Source organism: Anomalospiza imberbis, chromosome 32 (assembly GCF_031753505.1).
Source record: "Anomalospiza imberbis isolate Cuckoo-Finch-1a 21T00152 chromosome 32, ASM3175350v1, whole genome shotgun sequence".
NCBI classification, from domain to species: domain Eukaryota; kingdom Metazoa; phylum Chordata; class Aves; order Passeriformes; family Viduidae; genus Anomalospiza; species Anomalospiza imberbis.
The window spans coordinates 581,102-599,906 of NC_089712.1; the positions used below are offsets into that span (position 1 = coordinate 581,102).

The window sequence follows — 18,805 nt, forward strand, 5'->3', positions numbered from 1 at the left end:
CTTCCATGGCTCAGCCCTGATAACGCCCTCCAGGGGCTATCTTCTGTTAATGGGCCATTGAGTGCCACTGCAGGACTGATAAAATTACATCATGCCATTGTGGGATGCTCTGCCCAGGGGGAGGAACCAAGCATTCCTACCTGGATATAATCTCACCCTTCCAACACCAGGACCACCTTGCCTACTGGATTCCCAGAGGACAAGAGCTCCATTACCACCACTGGACCTTCAGAGGAAGACCAGACCCTTCTACAGGATCACTGCTTTGACAGAATCACGATCATCACTCCAACAGGGCTGGAGCCTCCATTTCATCAGACGGGTACCACCACTCTGACCAACGGGGTGTCAGGTTAAATCCTGACTCTGTCAGATTAAGCCAGTGTTTCTGTATCATTGTCTTGAGCTCAATTTTCTTATTCAATTGTCATTCTGGCTTAGACTGTCCCCCTGGATTGCCTTCAAACCAGTACAAAACTCAGTGTGCTCATACCTTGTTTTCCTCCCAAAACAGAATTTCCCATCCGCAGACGTTCGTGAAATGGAGGTGAAGGCTGTGAGGAAGAGGAAGATGCCCTGGGACACCCAGGCAGGTGAGGAGGAAGTCACTGCCCCTTTCCCCCTCTCTCCTGCTCCACCTCCCAGCCCAGCACGGCCCCCGGCTTCAGGACAGCCCCACTGCCGACCCCGTCCTGCTGGGGATGCACTGGGGGGATCTCCTTCCCCTTCCCTCTGGCACAGGGGCAAATCTCATAGTCTCCTTGTCCTTCCTCCCTCAGACAAGGAGCTGAGGATGGAGACCAGGAAGGACAAATCCCTGCGGCAGAACCTCCCTGAAAAGGCCGTTTTGAGCAGCTCCACAGCATTGGAATCCAACAAGGAGGAAAAGCCCTGGAGATCCCACAGGAGGAGGAGCTGCAAACCCAGCCCAGGGTGCTCTGAGGAGGAAAGACCCACCCTGTGCCAGGAAGGTGGACAGAGGTTCAGCCAGATCTTGGAGCTGGTGGTCCATGAGCAGGTTCACCATGGGGAGAAGCCCTACAAGTGCTTGGAGTGTGGGAAGAGCTTCAGGCAGAGCTCTGACCTGATCCACCACCAGATGATCCACTCCGGGGAATGGGCCTACGAGTGTGGGGAGTGTGGGAAGGGCTTCAGCTGCAGCTCTGCCCTCGCCATCCACCAACGCATCCACACGGGGGAGAGGCCCTACGAGTGTCCCCAGTGTCAGAAGAGGTTTCAGACCAGCTCCAATCTCCTCCTGCACCAGCGGATTCACACAGAGGAGAGGCCCTTCCGCTGCCCTGACTGTGGGAAGGGCTTCAAGCAAAACTCCACCCTTGTCACCCACCGGCGCATCCACACCGGGGAGAGGCCCTACAAGTGTCCCCAGTGTGGGAAGAGCTTCACCCAGAGCTCTCACTTGACCCAACACCAACGGAGGCACCAGTAAGGGAAGCTCTGTGAGTGCCCGGACTGCAGGAAGAGCTTCGTGCCCTGCTCCAACTCCATCCCCCATGGGAGGACTCACTTTGGTCAGAGCCCTGGTGACCCACATTCCCTGTGATCCCTGCTGAGAAGACACCTGGCTGGTGGTCTCCATGTCCTCCTGGATCCCCATAGGCACCTGGATGAACACAGAGGCAGGAACATCCACCAGGACTCTGATCTAAACTGGAAATTCATTGGGAGAAAGTGATTTCTTGACTTTACACCCCAAAAAATCTCACCCACTCTGTTCAGTTATTTACTCTGGTGGCATCAAGCAGCGCTGCATGATCTTCTAGGTCTTTTCAATTTAAATAATTTCTTTCTTCACCATGTCTAAACAACCAAAACTGGGGTGAAAATAAAGAAATTAGGCAAAGAGATCTAAAGCTGCACCATTTACCAGGATTTGGGGGTGATTTTTGGGTTGGTTCAATAGAATATTTGGGAAGATTTGGGTGTTCTGAAGCTATCAAAGGCAGGGCACATGTCCACAATTGTCGGCGAACCCAATGGGAAGAATGATGATATCTGACTTATTTCAGAAGGCTGAATGATTTCTTTATTATAATTATGCTATGATACATTAATATACTATATAAAAGAGGATACTAAAAACTACATGCTACTCTCTCTAACTATCATATCTCACTCTCCCCACAACTCGTGACCCTGTTCTCCAGAGTCCAGACACAGGTGGATCCGATTGGCCATCAGGCCCAAACAATCCACCGTGATCCAACCAGGCATTCGCTCTAGGTAAACAATCTCCAAACACATTCCACAAGAGAAAAACAAGGAGCAGAAATAGAAAATGTTTTCTCTTTCACTTCTCTCTGTGCACCTTTATAAAAATCCTGAGAGAGGGAGAAATGTGCTTGCCACAGGGATGGACACTGATGGTTTCTGTGCCAGGCTCTCTGAGCCCAGCCCAGCTCCCTGCAAGCTCTGCCAGCTGCCCTGAGCTCTGTGCAGCACCCAGGGCCTCTCCCCAGCACAGCCCAGCCGGCTCTGGCCCCACAGCTCTGCTCAGCCCAGGCTGCTCTGGCCACTGGCCCCACGGCCTCAGCTCCTGGCCAGGGCACAGCAGCAGCTGCAGCTCACCCAGGACTCAGCCCCAGCCATGGGGGAAGGGGCTTGGCCAAGGCCAAAGGAGGCTCCCTGGGTGCCCTGCTCCCCTCGGGCTGAGGTGCTGAGAGCTCTGCAGCCCCTGCTGCCATCCCACCTGCCCAGGCCAGCACAAGAGCCCGGCCTTGGGGCCCTCCAGAGCTGCTCCTGCTCCAGGCCCAGGGCCCATCCCAGAGCTGGGGCAGCCACAAAGCTGTCTTAGGGTGACATTATGGTGCTTGTATCCCCAGTCATGTGTTCTGTTTATGCCTGATATTATGTTCTGCGCCATCAGGACTGACTCTGAAAATGAAGGATTGTTTTATCTTTTTATCAGCCGGCTCAACTCCCCCCATGGTCTGTGTCAAGGAGAGGTTTGGCTTGCTCGCTTGCTTGCCTGCTTTTCGCTTTTCTTTTGCTTTTGCTTATTAGTTAGTTTAGCTAGGCTAGGCAGTCCAATTTTTACCCTGGATTGTTTTTTTTTCCTCCTTCCCTTTCCCCATTCTGAATATCATCTGAACCTGCTCCAGACCGGGACCTGGGAAACACCAAGAGACACCGAGAGCCTGCACTTTGTGACCTGCAGCAGCCATCCCCTGCGCCAGAGACCGAGAACGGGGCGACCACCCCCAGGAGAGACTTTCTGAATTTGTCATCTCTTCAGAACGGTGAAAGAGTTTTGTCATCTGGTGTTGTTTTTGTACTGGGGAGTGTTTTGCTTGTTAAATAAACAGTTTTTTTTCCACTACTCTCCGAGGGAGTTCTTCCCGAACCAGGTGGGGAAGGGGCCGTGAAGGTTTGCTTTCTGGGGGCTCCTTCCGGAGGTCTTCTCCCAAATTTGCCCTAATCTAGGACAATCTAATTTGTGCCCATTTCTGTTCATTGCTTCTCTGATGGGGATGGAGACTCAGCCACTTGGAGGTTGCTGATGAATTTTACTTCTCCACAGGCCTCTTCTTTCTTGAGCTCTTCAGTTCAGGAATTCAGTGAGAAAAGCTCATAAACATTTGTTTAAAACTTCCAAACAAGAAAAGCCCATGGTAATAATTGAAGCTTTCAATTATTCTGTGATGAATTAGACAGATTTCAGTAGTGTATTTAAAGTGAATATACTGTTTTGCAAACTATGCAGAGAGAACTGTTTTGTCCAATTTTCTTTTCCAGTTTTTCCTGTTTAGAGATGGATATCAGCAATGTCCAATTGATATTGACCCCCAGCACCTCCTAATGCAGTCTGAATTAATGTGTAAATCAAGACCCTTCATGGCTGACAATCAATAACACTTTGTCCCCAACCCCTCACCACCATTCCCCTCATCCAACCCCTGGCACTCAGAGCAGCTGAGGAATGGAGTCACACCCAGGGGTGTCCCCAGGGCTCAGGATGGGGGCCAGGTCAGTGAAATCTCTTGATTGCTGATCTGGACAAGGCCATCGAGGGCACCCTCAGTCAGTTCCCAGGTGAGCCCAAGCTGGGTGGGAGTGTGGCTGTGCTGGAGGGCAGAAGCTCTGCAGAGGGATCTGGACAGGCTGGAGCCATGGGCCCAGGACAATTGGATGAGGTTCACCAAGGCCAAGGGCCGGGTCCTGCCCTGGGCTCACAACCACCCCAAATCCCTGGCTGTGCCCTGCCCCTGATCCCCTCAGCCTGTCCTGTTTCCTTCATCCCTGCATTGCCAGGGACTTTCTGGGACAAGGGAGCTCTGCTCTGGGGATGGAGGGAGGCCCAAGCGCCACCACTGGAGTGGGAACCACAACTCATCAGGTTTGTGTCCTTTGGGGGCCAGGAACTCGTGAGAGTCAGAGGCACAGAAAGTTTCTCTTCATGGCCAACAGACCATGGTTGAACAGGACACAATTTAATAACAATCACACTCTTCCCTGAGCTATGTGCAACGTCCCAGCAGTGTTGGATGAGTCCAGCATCCACAAGTGATTTCCATACTAAAACTGATTTTAGACAAACGTCGTTCTGTGGTAGATATAAACCGAATTAAGTTCTTCTATCCGGTTGGTCATCCTGCAGTGGTGGCAAAACAGCTCAAATACTTCCTGATTTACAAAGCTGTCAGTGGTGGATGGAGAAGGGAGGTCAGGCTGCTTTTGGCTTTTGTCTCTAACCAGGCCCCTGGTGAAGAGCCTGGCTCTGTGTTCTCCATCCCCTCCTCGCTGGCACTGCCAGGCTGGGATGAGGAGCCCCTCAGCCTTCCCTGCTCCGGGCTGGACAAGCCCAGCTCCCTCAGCCTCTGCTCACAGCCCAAGGGCTCCAGCCCCACCTTGGAGGCTTTTCCCTAACCCTGCTCCAGCTGCCAGACATCTTTCCTGCCCTGGGGAACCCAAACCAGGCCAAAGAGACCTGGGTAATCCACGTCCTTGATGTGCTGGTCACACAGCCCTGGCCCCTTTTCCCCATGTCAGGCTCAGGGGTGGATCCTGTGGAACATCCTTTGGTGGAGGCTGTGGCTCCAGGTGGACCGGGAGGATACCAGGGGACAGGGACCCCACTGGGCATGAACAGCATTGGACTTGTTGGGAGAAACTGTGAGGGGGAGCTGGGGCGGAGTGACCAACCCAGTGACCTCACACAGCCCTCCTGGGATGTCACACAGCCCCTCTGTGACATCACAGCCTGCTCTGAGATGTCATAGCCCATTCTCTAATGTCACACAGCTGGTCTCTGATGTCACAGCCAACTCTGTGATGTCATAATCTGCTCTGTGTTGTCAGACCTCTGTCCCATGATGTCACAGCTGGCTCTGTTATGTCACAGAGGCAATCTATGATGCTGTAGCTTCTTGATGACCTCACATAACCCACTCTGTGATGTCATAGTTCACTCTGTGACCTCATGTTACCAGATGATAAATTGTCTCCACCAGGTGAGCTGACACCTGGAGCTTGTTCTCCAAAACCCCAGCCCTATGGAAACCACACAATGCCCATTGTGTCAGAAGGGGAACTGGAAGTTCACCAGCCTCAGTGTCCTGCCAGCTCAGCCAGGACCCCTGGAACATTGGGGTCCACGACCACCAGGGACCACCAGAGAGAGCCCCAGGACAGAAGAGAGCATGGGTAAAGGGGAGGGGAAATATGTTAATGATTCTGGGGAAATGATTATCAGATGTGTGTTTAGTCCAGGACAATCAGTGAACATGTGTGCAAAATACAGAATATGAACAGAAACTTTCCTGTACTCAGCATGCTTGGCTTTGGGAGGAGCTATCCCCCGTGCACCCGGCTGAATAAAGAATGCTGCTTCTTAATGCTGCATTGGTGTGAAGGAGTTTTCTGTTTTACCGAATTTTTGGCAACACTCCACTCCCAAGGAAAGCTCTGTCTCCTGCTGCTCACAAACAGAGAAGGGCTGGTGGCAGATGTGGGGGTCGGAGGCTGCCTGGGGCACAGTGACCATGAAATAATCAAATTTTCAATGATCTGCGAAAGAAGGAGGGGCAGCAACAAAACTTCCACACTGGAATTAGGAAGGGCAAACTTTGGCCTATTTAGGATGCTGATTTGGGGAGTACCAAATCAGGTACTGATTTTTAATGGAAAACATTAAAAACAAAGGGGTCCAGGGAGGATGGACACATTTCCAGGAAGTAATCTTAAGGGAGAAGGAGCAGCCTGTGCCAGTGTGGCCAAAGATGCGCTGGTGAGGAAAATGACTGCCCTGGCTGCCCATGGAGCTTTTGTGGGAACTCAGGGGAAAAAAGAAGTGGCAACTCAGAAAGTGTTTAAAGATGTTCTTAGGTCATTCAGAAAGAGAAGCTGAGAGGTGAAAGCTCAATTAGAACTCGACCTGGCAGCTTCTGTAAAAAGAATAGAACATGTTTTTATAAAAAAATTTATAGCAAATGGAGTGGGAAGGAGAACCTCTACTCTTTGGATGCAGTGGAGCATACAGGAACTAAAGATAAGGAAAAGGGCAAGCTAAACAACACCTTGTTTGTATCAATTTACAATATTAGGACAGGTTGTCCTCAGGAGAAGAGTTCTCCTGGGCTGGTAGATGGGCACAGGGAGCAGAACAGGCCCCTGTAATCCGGGAGGAAGCAGCTGGGTACCTTCTGGGCCACTCAGATGCTCACAGGTGTATGGGATCAGATGGGATCCATCCTAGGGGGATGAGGGAGCTGGTGGATGAGCTCCCCAAGCTGCTCTCCATCATTTACCATCAGTCCTGGCTCAGCAGGGAGGTCCCAGAGCACTGGAGGTGCCAGTGTGAGCCCATCCCCAAGAAGGGCTGGAAGGAGGATCTGGGGAACTCCAGGCCTGTCAGCCTGACCTCGGTGCTAGGCAAGGTTCTGGAACAGATCACCCTGAGTGCCATCACAGGGCACCCACAGGATGGCCGAGGGGTCAGAGCCAGACAGTGTGGATTTCAATATCTGCATGGATGATCTGCATGAGGGGATTGAGTCCAGCATCAGCAAATTTGCAGATGACACCAAGGTGGGTGTGGGTGTGAATGTGCTGGAGGATAGGAGGGCTCTGCAGAGGGACCTGGACAGGCTGGATCCAGGGCCCAAATCCAACAAGGTGAGGTTTAACAAGTCCATGTGCCAGGTCCTGCCCCTTGGCCACAACAACCCCTGCAGCACTACAGGCTGGGGACAGAGTGGCTGGACAGCAGCCAGGCAGAAAGGGACCTGCAGGGACTGATGGACAGCAGGCTGGACATGAGCCAGCAGTGTGCCCAGGTGGCCAAGAAGGCCAGTGGCTCCTGGCCTGGATCAGGAATGGTGTGGCCAGCAAGAGCAGGGCTGCTGTGCCAGCCCTGATCTTCCCCCAGCTCTGCACACAGACATTGCTGCTGCAGCTCCAGAGGAGGGAACAAAAGGAGGATTTCTGGTGAAAACTTTCCTGGGAGATCCTTTAGTTCATTTAAAGCCACTGAGAGCACAGCTCCTCATTGACACCGTCTGGGGCCACAGCAAAGGTAGAGAAACAAAATGAGAAATGGCACAAGGAATGGCCTTTGTGGACAATCTTAAAAAACTAAAACACAGGGGAAAAACCCCACAACCAAACCAACAGGAACAATCAAAGATGACTTCTTACAAATGATTTGCAGAAGCTGGCCAGCAATTTTGTCAGTGCTACCCAGAGTGCTTTTGTCACAGGAAACTCAGACTTTTTGTCACAGGCATCATGATTAGCAGATCTTGAAATGCTCTCAAGTCCCTGAGCACTAAGTCACGGAGAATTAAAGCCACACAGGCCACATTTGCAGTGCTCTAACACAGCCCTGTTGCTGCTGCTGCTGCTGCTGAACTAGGATCAGCTGACAGAGGCCATCACAGAAATTGCCTCTGGAGTGTCAAATACAATGAAATATTCCACCAGGAGAAAGAGAAACCAGAACTTCTCGACACACTTCATTGTTTCTTCCTAGCAGCAGCAGAAAATGGAGATGCCCAGAGATATTCCCAGCTGCTGCTGATCCCGGTGGAGCCCAGCCTGCTGCCCAGTCCCAGCGGGAACCTGAGCCCAGCCCGGGGAGCTCCCGCAGTGTCGGGAGCTCAGCACACACGGAGCCAGGCCCAGAGCCCCGGGCACGGCACAGACGGAATGTCCTGCGGCACAAACCTCCTGCTCCTGCCTCACAGTGCCCAGCGTTCTCCCCCTCCTGCTCCTCTCCCAGCACGGCACACATTCCAGCTCGGAGGAGGCTTCCCCAGAGAGGGCTCCGGCTCCTGTTTCAGCCTCAGTGTCCCTGCAGAGAAGCAGGGCATTTTTCAGGCACTTCCACAAGCTCCGGGTTCCCATTTCATGGGGAATCTGGGATTAAAATAGCCTTATTAGGAAGGACAAAAGTGGAGGGAATGGACTGAAAATTAGTAGGAAAAAATGACCATTCTTACAGACAAAGATCACCACGTCATTGCCTGCATTTCTCCTTTTCAGATTCTTTCAGTCATCTCCTGAGAGGTCCAGCTTGGTCTGGTGCTTGTCATGAACTGATTGAACTCTTGATTTATATCAGTGCATGAGATGTAGAAGCATCTAAAGTGAACACAGAAACGAACTCCCCTGTCAGCCCATTTTCATCTTCTAGATCACTTTCAAGATGTCCATGGGGATGTTGCAATGATTATCCCACAGCTCTCCATTTCTGGCTGCAGGCTCTGCAGATTTTTTTCTCTGCATTCACTCAGGCTTGCATTCCCTCATAATTCCCAGTAGCCCGTCATGGATTCTTAGGGCAGAAGAGTAACAATGAAAACCTTGCCAATGGCACAACTGCCCAGCCCACAAGGAAAAGAAAGAACAAGCTGTCAAGTTTTTCAAATATTTGTCCTGCTTTGCTGTAAAAGTCATGCTGCACTCATGGTGTGGAAAGCCAAGAGAAGCTGCAGCTGGTGGCACATGTTGTGACAGGAGCTGCACCTCGTTCTCCAGGAAAGGTTCTTGGAAAGAGCAAACAGGACTGTGGAGAAGATTCTGGGAAAACTGGATGATCTTTGAGGAAATGAAATGAAAATGGAAAGAAACAATCCAAGATGTTTTCCTCTGTTTATTTTTATGCTCCCCTTTTCCATCTTGCACTGCTTCTCCATCCCATTAATCCACCTGGATCTCACCTCTAAGATCCATGACATGGCAAGTTTGAGACACTGTAAAATACCATGAGCTACACACAGTTTGCCTTCCCCTGGTTTTCTTGGAAAGCAGTGCTGGAGACTAAGTGCAGTGCTTAGGTCAGGTACAAATTCTACATTGAGGGAATGTGCTACGATAGTGTTTGACCCTCAGCAGGGACAATGCACAGCAGCGACCAAGAGGATTTCTATGCCGCTGTGCAGGAGTCCAGACTCTGGGTCTGGGCTGAACACGGCAAAGTTCCCGTGTTTGGACAGGCTCAGGGGCTGCCCCCGGGGAGCGGGGGGGCTGGGCGTGGGGGTGAGCGGGCAACGGACAAACGGACACGGGGACAAACGGCCCCGGAGCTTCAGTTGCAGCGGCAGCAGCAGCAGCAGCAGCAGCAGCAGCAGCAGCAGCGGCAGCCAAAGCAGCGAAAGCAGTGATTTTATTGATTCCCTCTTGATTCTCCTCTCCCTTTCCCGCTGTCCCGCACCGCCTTACGCTCTCCCTTTCCCGCTGTCCCCTCCTCTCCCAGTCTCTCTCTCCCCATTCCCGGCCGGGCCATGCCCCCGGCCCGCCCCCGGCTCCGGGCGGGGCTGCCCCATCCCCGCCCCCGGCCGTCCCGCCGGGGTCTCGCCTCCGCCCGGCTCTGGCCGTGCTGGCGGTGGCGCTTCTGGGCGGGCATCGGTGCCTGGGGCTGGGGCAGCATCGCCTCGCTCTGGCTCCGCCTGGCCCGAGCCTGGCCCCGGCCCCGGCTCCTCCCGGGCCCCGCGGAGGACACACGCGGCGCGGCCGCTGCCGCCGCCTCCGCTGCGGCTTCCCCGGCCCGAGCTCCGCCGCTCGGCGGCGCGGCCGCCGCCCCCGAGCCGCCGCTGTCCCGTTGCCGGGAGCGAACGCCTGGGGAGGGCCGGCCCGGGGCGGTCGGGGGGCGCTCGGGGGCCGCTCCTGGCCCCGGGCCGAGCGCTGACAGCCGCGTCCCGCCCGCAGGGAAGGCGCAGCAGGGCCTGAAGGAGCGGTACCGGCTGGGTTCGCTGCTGGGCAGCGGCGGCTTCGGCAGCGTCTTCGCGGCCACGCGGCTCTCGGACGGCGCCCCGGTGAGCGGCGGGGCCGGCGGCGGGCACAGGAGGAGGAGGGGGCGGAGGAGGAGGAGGAGGGGGAGGAGGAGGGATAGAAGGAGAAGGGAGAGGGGGAGAGGGGGGAGGAGCAGGAGGAGGAGGAGGAGGAGGATGGGGCTGGAGCTGGGGCTGGGGCTGGGGCTGGGCATGGCGGGCGGCGAGCTCAGCCCGCTGCTGCTCTTGGCTTGCAGGTGGCCATCAAAAGGGTGCCAAGGAACCGCGTCCGGCACTGGGGCGAGCTGGTGAGTGAGCGGGGCCAGCGGCAGAAGCCGGGCCGTGCCGGGCGGGGATGAGCCGAGGCCCGGCAGGGTGGGAGCCACCAGGACGCCTCGAGGGAGAGCGGGCGTGGGGCCAGCGCAGGGCGCAGAGCATCCCGTGCTGGGTGAGGGGTTCCTGACCCCTGGCACGGCATCAGCCCCACTGACGGCATCGTGCTCCTCCTGCAGCCCGACGGCACCAGCGCACCCCTGGAGATCGTGCTGCTGGACAAGGTGTCCACTGGCTTCCCTGGTGTCATCCAGCTGCTGGAGTGGCTTCAGCTCCCCAAATACATCTTGATGGTGCTGGAACGCCCGAAGCGGTCTCAGGACCTGCACCATTTCATTCGGGCACGGGGGTTCCTGTCCGAGGAGGAGGCGCGGGATCTGTTCCACCAGGTGCTGGAGGCCGTGCAGCACTGCACCAGCTGTGGGGTCCTGCACAGGGACATCAAACCACAGAACATCCTGGTTGACCTGGCCACCGGGCAGGCCAAATTGATTGACTTTGGCTGTGGCACCTACCTGCAAGACACAGCCTACACTCGCTTTGCAGGTGAGCCCACGCAGGGGTGTGCTCTCGGGCCTGGCATCTCATGGCCCAACATCTCACAGCCCAAGCTGGCTGTGGCAGCGGGGATTCTCCCTTTTGCTGCCCTTCATGGCACTGAGATTTCAGCTGAGTTGCATTTGAGCAGGGCTGGGTGGGGAGCCAGCTTCCAGCCCTGCTGGCAGCCTTTGCCCACCTCTCTGCCCAGGACTGGGGCTGGGTCTGGGGCAGCCAGCCCAACAAAAACATGGGTGGGTGGGGGTAGCAGAGAGGGGGGCCGTAACCTGTGTCCCAGCCAGTTTGGTGTGCAGGTGACAAAGGGCTTGGACTGCTCCACTCACCTGGTTTGTTTTGGATTCATGATGTTTTTTGGGCAGTGCAGGCAGGAAGGATGAAGGCATGGTTTTCCCAAGCACTGGGTGGGTTTTTCCTCCTCATGGTTGGGCCTTGCCAGGACTTCTGCTGCCCTCTTCCAACCCCAGTGGCTTCTTTTCCAACCCCGAGTCTGTACACAAGTCCCAGGTGCTGGCGAGAGGGCAGCGGTCACCCCGTGTGCCACTGGGGCAGCCCCCACACGCCCAGGGATGCTGGGGCCAGGCTCTGGGAGCAGCAGCATCCCCCTGATGAATCCCATCTGTATTCCATAGGAACACGATCATACAGCCCCCCAGAATGGACCCAGTTTGGCTGGTACTACGGCAAGCCAGCTACCATCTGGTCCCTGGGCATCCTGCTGCACCAGATGGTCTGCGGGGAGCACCCTTTCAGGAGGAGCCAGAACATCAGCTGGGACCATCAGCTCTCGCTGCCACGACGGCTCTCTCAAGGTGGATCCTCATCTCTGGCCACGGGGGCAATGCCAGTGCTGGGAGACAGCAGCAGCTCGTGAGCATCCTGCTCTGGCAGCTGCTGAGGAGGTGGCACATGTCCTGCTCTCCTGCTCTCCTCCAAAACAGGGAATTGATGGGGAAGTTTAGGCCCAGCTCTGAGCACATCCAGCATGGCCTGGGCACGGGAATAGTGGGGCAAAGCCAACAGGAGCCTTCTCCAGCTGACCGTCGGGTTCTGGTTTCTCTGCCCAGAGTGCCAAGATGTGATCAGGCGGTGTTTATCCATGCTGCACTCGGACAGGCCCTCGTTGGAAGAGCTGTTATGTGATCCCTGGCTGCAGGATATTGATCGGCCCTAGAAGAAGGGAGAGAGCCACAGGCACACTTTGATGCAAGGCCCTGGTAAGTTGCAGCTCCACACATGCCTTGGCAATCAGAAGCAAAGGAACCCAGACATTTTGTCCTGCCTGAGTCACTGCCCAGGGGTCATCAGATGGGGACACGCAGCCCTTGTGCTGGAGCTGAGCTGCTCTGCCCAGCACTGGTGGCTGTACCAGGTGGGGCTGCTGCTGCTGGGGACAGCGAGGATGACATCAAGGATGACAACCTCTTCCTCCACCTGGTCACCAGCAGCTGAGGATGATGGACTTCGATTCTGGCACCTTCTCCAAAGCCAGGCTCCACAGGGAATTTGCAGGTGAGTCCACACGCAGGGGGATGCTCCCAGATTTGGGCATTGCACAGCCTGGCCAGGAACCAAAGGTTCCCCCTTTGCTGGGGCGGATGCAGCTGATCCTTCAGTCGGCTGCCAGGCTGCTTTTGGCAGGGCTGGGGGGATGGGCTGGGGTGGTGATGAAATGGGAGTGGGCTCCTGGCCCTGCCAACAGCCCCGAGCACCCACCCTGCCCCGGGCTGGGGCTGGGGCAGCCAGCCCGACACAAACAAACCCCCATGGTGGGAGCAGAGGTGGGACTCCAGAACCTGTGCAGGGGCTGCTTTGCTTTACAGACAAGGAAGGGCTTGGGCTGCTCCACTGCCCCTGTTTGCTTTGGGATCACCGTTATTTTGGGGGGCAGTGCAGGGGGGAAGGGAGAAAGCCTGGGCTTCCCTCACCTGTGGGTGGGTTTTTCCCTGGCATGCAGGGGTTGGGCCTTCCTCAAGTCCCTGACAGTAATATGATTTTTGACCTTTTTTCTTGTTCCCCTTTTTGTCTGTAATCTATTTTCAAAATTTTGTTGTGTGTTTTTCTAGAGGAAGTGTTCCAGGTGGGGTCCAGTCTGGATCGGGAAGTGCTTGGGAGCAGCTGTGGCGTGGATGGGCCGTGCCCTTGGAGAAGGATGAGGACATCGTTTGGGACCAGCTTTTCTTCCAGCGGGGGATGGCGTCAGGTGGGTCCCGTCTGCTTGGCATGGTGGGATCAGAGCTTTGGGGAGATGGCAGCGAGCACAGGAGCATCCTACTCTGGGCAGCTGCCGAGGGCTGGATGTGCCGTGGCCGGCTGCAGGCTGGGCACATGTCCTGCCCTCCTGCTCTGCTCCCAAAGGCAGCAGGGATGGGCAGCTCTGGGCACAGCTCTGGGCACGGCCAGCATGGCCTGGGCACCGCGGGCGGCTGGGACAAGGAGACAGGAGCCTTCAGCTGACGGGCGCTTTCTGGTTTCTCTCCTTGCAGCCGGGCTCTGCGGGTGCTGAGGCTGCTCTGGGCTCTGCCAGGGCTCTGCTGGAGCTCAGCACCGGGCCGCAATCAGCCAAAGAAGAAATGGGGTGACCTGCAGCACAGACCTGCTGGAGCATTTCAGCAACACAGCTCAAGTGTGCAGAGTGTACACCTCCCAGGGAAAACATGACACCACCCCAAAATAAACTTGTTCAATAGCTTCTGAAATGAAATCAATCTGGGATGACCCCAAATGACATTTTGCAGCTTGCTCAAGCTGTAGCTCAGTCTTTCTCTGAACAGTTCTCTCCTCCACCTGCCTTTTACTTCCCACCTGCTCCCTCTTTCCCCCCAGTGAGTTCCCAGCCCATGGAAGTCTCCATCACACTGTTGCCTTCCTTGGTGCCCCTCACCACGAGGAAGGCTGAGCCCCAGGCTTAGGGACTCATCCTGTCACGGGCTGAGGAGCAGCAATGTCTCAGAGGTCCAGTGGGATTTTAGTGTCATTCAGAGCTGCTCTCCAGCCCTCAGCTCTCCTCACTGCTCAGTTCCCACTCCCATTTTTCTTGTCCTTGCAGCAGGATGAGCTCTGTGAATCCCCTTGAGCCTCCCCACTCTTCCCAGCCCACACACCCACCTCAGTTAGGCTGAAGCTGCAGCTTCTCTGTCTCCTCTGGCACACCAGTCCAGTCCCCTGTGCGGGGAGCCCCAGCCCCAGAGCACAGCACTCAGCAGTGCACTCCGGGCTGGAGCAGCTCCCTCCCAGCCCCAGCCCAGGGACCCCTCCAGCCCCGGGGCTTGGGGCACCGTCAGCACCCGCTGCTGCAGCCACCGCTTCTGCTGGCCCTGAGAGCAACACCCAAACTGGGGCTGATCCCGAGGGAGCAGCAGCAGGGCCTGGATCTGATCCCTGTCTCTGGGGCAGGGCTGGACAAATGACCCCCAGCAGCAGCAGCACGTGGAGCTGAATTTCAGCACAGCCCCTGCCACTCTTCCCTCCCGTGTGCAGCGGTGTCACAGCAGCCTGAGGCACCTGGGAGCCCCCAGGGCCAGCAGGGACTTGAGATGGCAGCCCTGGGCTCCTGGAGGTTGTGCAAGGAACAGAGCTGGGGACTCCCTGTCCATGGGGAGCTTCCAGATGGAAAAGGCTGCTGTGCCCAGGCAGCTCCAAGGGCAGAGAAAGGAAGGTCTCGACCACGGGATCTGTGCCAGTCCCACAGTCCTGGGCAGCAGCCACCGAGCCCTGGGGGAGCAGAGGGCACAGCAAGAGGGACAAAAGCAGGCAAGGTCAGAGACTGGAGAGAGCCAGACCCGGCAGCAGGAACAGCTGCTCCATTGCACTCTTGGAGAAAGCTCCTGGCTGGTTCAAAGCGCTGAAAGGTGTGCAGGACTGAGAGGAGGCCACCCCAAACACTGCTCCTGTTTCCACAGCCTCCCCTCTCCGTGTCCCAGAAGGAATTGGATGGACTGTGTTCTTCTCCCCGAGTCGTCCGGTTCAGCACGAGCAGCTGAGCACCAGGAGCTGAAGGAGCTGAAGCCTCAGGCCTCAAGAGCTGGGCCTGAGGAGACTTTGTGAGCAAATGAATGCTGCTAACATGGACCTGGCTGAATGCAGCAGATGGAGTCATGGAATCACATAATCTTTTCTGTTGGAAAAGCCCTCTGAGCTCATCCAGTCCAGCCGGTCACCCAGCAGTGTCGAGCCCAGCACTAAACCACGTCCCTGAAGTGCCAAGGCCTCGACAACAGCCCTGAGTGAGGCCCTGAGCCAAAGGTGGCCTCTGGATGAACCTTCCAACCAAAGGTTATCTTTGTATCTGCTCACTAATGAAATATGCATGGTCATTAGCGCTGTGATAGATGTATCCACTCATTAGTGAAACATGGATTGACCTTTCTGCGTTTAGAAGCCAGACAAGGCCATGAAATCTGACATCTGGCCTTGTCTGGGGCTGAATGGTCAAAGTCACCTCCCTTGGTTCCTCTTGGGCCCTGGCCAGGCTTTGGGAGGAACCCAGGAGGAGGATGAAACCAGATGTTCCCGCACCAGCAGCGCTGTCAGTTTGTTCATTCAGCACTGTCAGAGCTGGGCCCTCTCCCAGCGAGGCTGGAGCCTCACCTGTGGCTGGAGGCACCTGCAGGAATTCCCAGTGTCCAGGAGTGGCTCTGCAGCCCTTGGCTGTGACAGCTTCCCCAGCTGCTGTGTGGATCTGGGGCATGGTAAAGCCTGAGGGTAACTGCTGCTGGATCTTTCTGAATCACTGCTGCAATCTTTGGTGCTGCTGGCTGGGTGCATTGCCGAGCTGCTCCTTTTGTGATTCTTTGCTGCTTTGAGCTACAGTCAATGACACTGAGTCCTTCAGTTGGTGTCTGTGTCTTTGGTGCTGACCCTGCCCACTGGTGAGACAAAACTGGCACAGTCTGGCCAGATCACAACAAAATGTCACTTTTTAAATGTAAATGTGAGGAATCAGTCCCATCAGAAATTCCCAGATGGGAAGCCCTTCCCTGGAGTTCCCTGGCTCTGGAGTGGGCTGAGGTCAGAGCACTGGTGTCAGCAGTGGGGCACTCTGTTAAAAGAGGCTGAACCCCTGGATGTCTTCAAATGCATCCAAAAATTGCATGTGGAAGAAGGCAAAGAATTTTGGGTTTGGGAATATGTGGGTGAAGTTTGTAAATGGCACATTGGAAACAGCACCAACAGAAGGAAGAATTGCTTTTGGAATGCTCCCACATGGAGGGACAGAGGAAGGTTAAAACTTGAGCTCAGGTTCATTTGTGCAAGTGAAATATAATACTATTATTATCATCATTAATAACAGTTATATAAAAATAGAACATGATTATACATTTTTTTTTCAGATAGAATTAAAAATTGATAATGTGAAATAAGGCTGACAATGCTAATATGTCACCTTTGGCTGCTCACTGTGACACTGAATACCCTACAGAAAAGGACTGGCCAAGACCCAAATGTCACAATAGAACTTTGTGAATTGTGTATAATGAATAAAGGAGGAAGGGATGTTGTGGGAACCCAGGACACCGGGAGGATTTCTCTGTCTGCTCTGGGGTGTCCTGACCCCCAGGGGAGCACTGACTTTGACCCTCATTCATGGAGAAAACTTCCAAAGCCTCAAGGTAAACTAGAAACCACAAAAGTGTGAAATAGATTGTAGAGATTGTAGAGAGGAGTTTAGTATGTCACATGGGTAAGAAATTTAAGCTTTAGGATTTTTAGTATGTTATAGATGGATTCAAGATTGTTATAAATGAATGCTCCAATTTATTAATTAAAGAAAATTTATTAAATTGTCCAAATATAAATTTAGAGAAAAACAATGAAAAGCCACTATCAAAAAAAGGGCAGTGCCGAGCCCGGGATCGGCGCTGGGTGAGACACAGGTTTGACCACTACAGCATAGGATCCCCTATGTTCACCCCGACTGTTCTGTCCAAGTGATTTATATATGGTTTTTCTTGCCTGAGGCAAAGTCTCTTTCTTCTTTTCTGGGCTGCACCTATTCATGTGGAGTTCCTTCACTGTGGCAAGTTGAACAGAACCCGTCCGATCGATCGGGCTCCTGGAGTTCGGTATTCAGATGTATCTCCCTGATGGTTCTGGTTATCTCACTCTCAACTACTTATAGCGTGTTTCTCGTTGGGCGTTCCAAACAGGTACATGTCACTTAGGGCGTGTAAGTGGTGCCATTGTGTTCAGCTGGATAAGATATACAGAAGTTTATTACATACAACAACTTGCAGAGTAAAATCTCGGACACTTTGTTATATATGGGATTTGACGCAGAAAAAGGGAATTAGAGAAAGGGAATTGGCTCATAAAATGAGAAAAAGACGAGATGCGTGAGGGAAAGAGAATGAAGAGAGAAACAAAAAGATTAGCATATAGAATAGCATGGTAGGTTAGTGAACAAAGTTTGGAATAGCAACAGCAAACCGTTTTACCAGCTCAAATGTGCAGCTACCAATAAAACAAAAGCAGCCAGCAAAGCAGTTCAGTAATGTTTTACTTTCTAAATGTCCAGAGGGATTCAGCAAATCAGTACAAACATTCTGAAATACCTTGGCTAATGCTGGAGAACAGGAGGGGAACAGAAGCCCGGCGTTTTAAAAATTCTGCACTGGGACATTGAGCAGTCACTGTGGTGGTGAGATGGTTTCTCCTTGAAGCTGATGAGGGACAAAGCAAACCTCCAGCCAGCCACCCTGCTGAGAGCTTGGCAGTAAAGAGCCTGCAGCCAAGTAGGTGCTTTTCATCAGAAGAATTCAAAATAGTGTGCCAATATCCAAACCTGACCACTGATTGGTTTGACCCAACTTCCTGAAAAAATTCATTTCCATGTCAAACCACGACAAATATGTCAAATGTAACATAAGACACTTGAAAAATGATGAATGCCAAATGATCTGAGTATTAGATCTTTCCTCAAAGAGAATCCTTTTTGCTAACATCTACATGCCAGGAGCTGCAGTGTAGCACCAGGGAGACAAAGGAACCCACCAGTGCTGAAAAGCACCCATCTCCGAGCTGGCCACGTCCATTCGTTTGCAAATTAGGTCCTTTTCTCCCTGCTGCCAGCTGCGGGTTTGAAATACTGTGAAGCAACCTTCCCGTCCTTGGTGGGGTGCTTAAAAAAACTTACAGAATATTTCTTATCAATATAACATTTTTCATACATCTATTTCTCACAAGCACGAATTATCTAAAATACACATAACAATTCCATGATTCCATCTGCTGCATTCAGCCAGGTCCATGTTAGCAGCATTCATTTGCTCACAAAGTCTCCTCAGGCCCAGCTCTTGTGGCCTGAGGCTTTAGCTCCTTCAGCTCCTGGTGCTCAGCTGCTCGTGCTGAACAGGACGACTCGGAGAGAAGAACACAGTCCATCCAATTCCTTCTGGGACACGGAGAGGGGAGGCTGTGGAAACAGGAGCAGTGTTTGCTGTGGCCTCCTCTCTGCCCTGCACGCCTTTCAGCGCTTTGAACCAGCCAGGAGCTTTCTCCAAGAGTGCAATGGAGCAGCTGTTCCTGCTGCCGGGTCTGGCTCTCTCCAGTCTCTGACCTTGCCTGCTTTTGTCCCTCTTGCTGTGCCCTCTGCTCCCCCAGGGCTCGGTGGCTGCTGCCCAGGACTGTGGGACTGGCACGGATCCCGTGGTCGAGACCTTCCTTTCTCTGCCCTTGGAGCTGCCTGG

The 18,805-nt window shown here is 54.1% G+C and overlaps 1 protein-coding gene across 1 annotated transcript in view; it reads left to right on the forward strand.

Moving 5' to 3' along the window:
• Positions 1–778: 778 nt before the first annotated feature.
• Positions 779–18,805, forward strand: part of LOC137463911 (zinc finger protein 271-like) — a 309,559-nt gene continuing 291,532 nt past the window's right edge. The window contains exon 1 of the mRNA XM_068175283.1: positions 779–1,439. Within this exon, the coding sequence (XP_068031384.1) occupies positions 794–1,439 (646 nt within the window). The 5' untranslated portion in view covers positions 779–793. The remainder of the gene's footprint in view (positions 1,440–18,805) is intronic.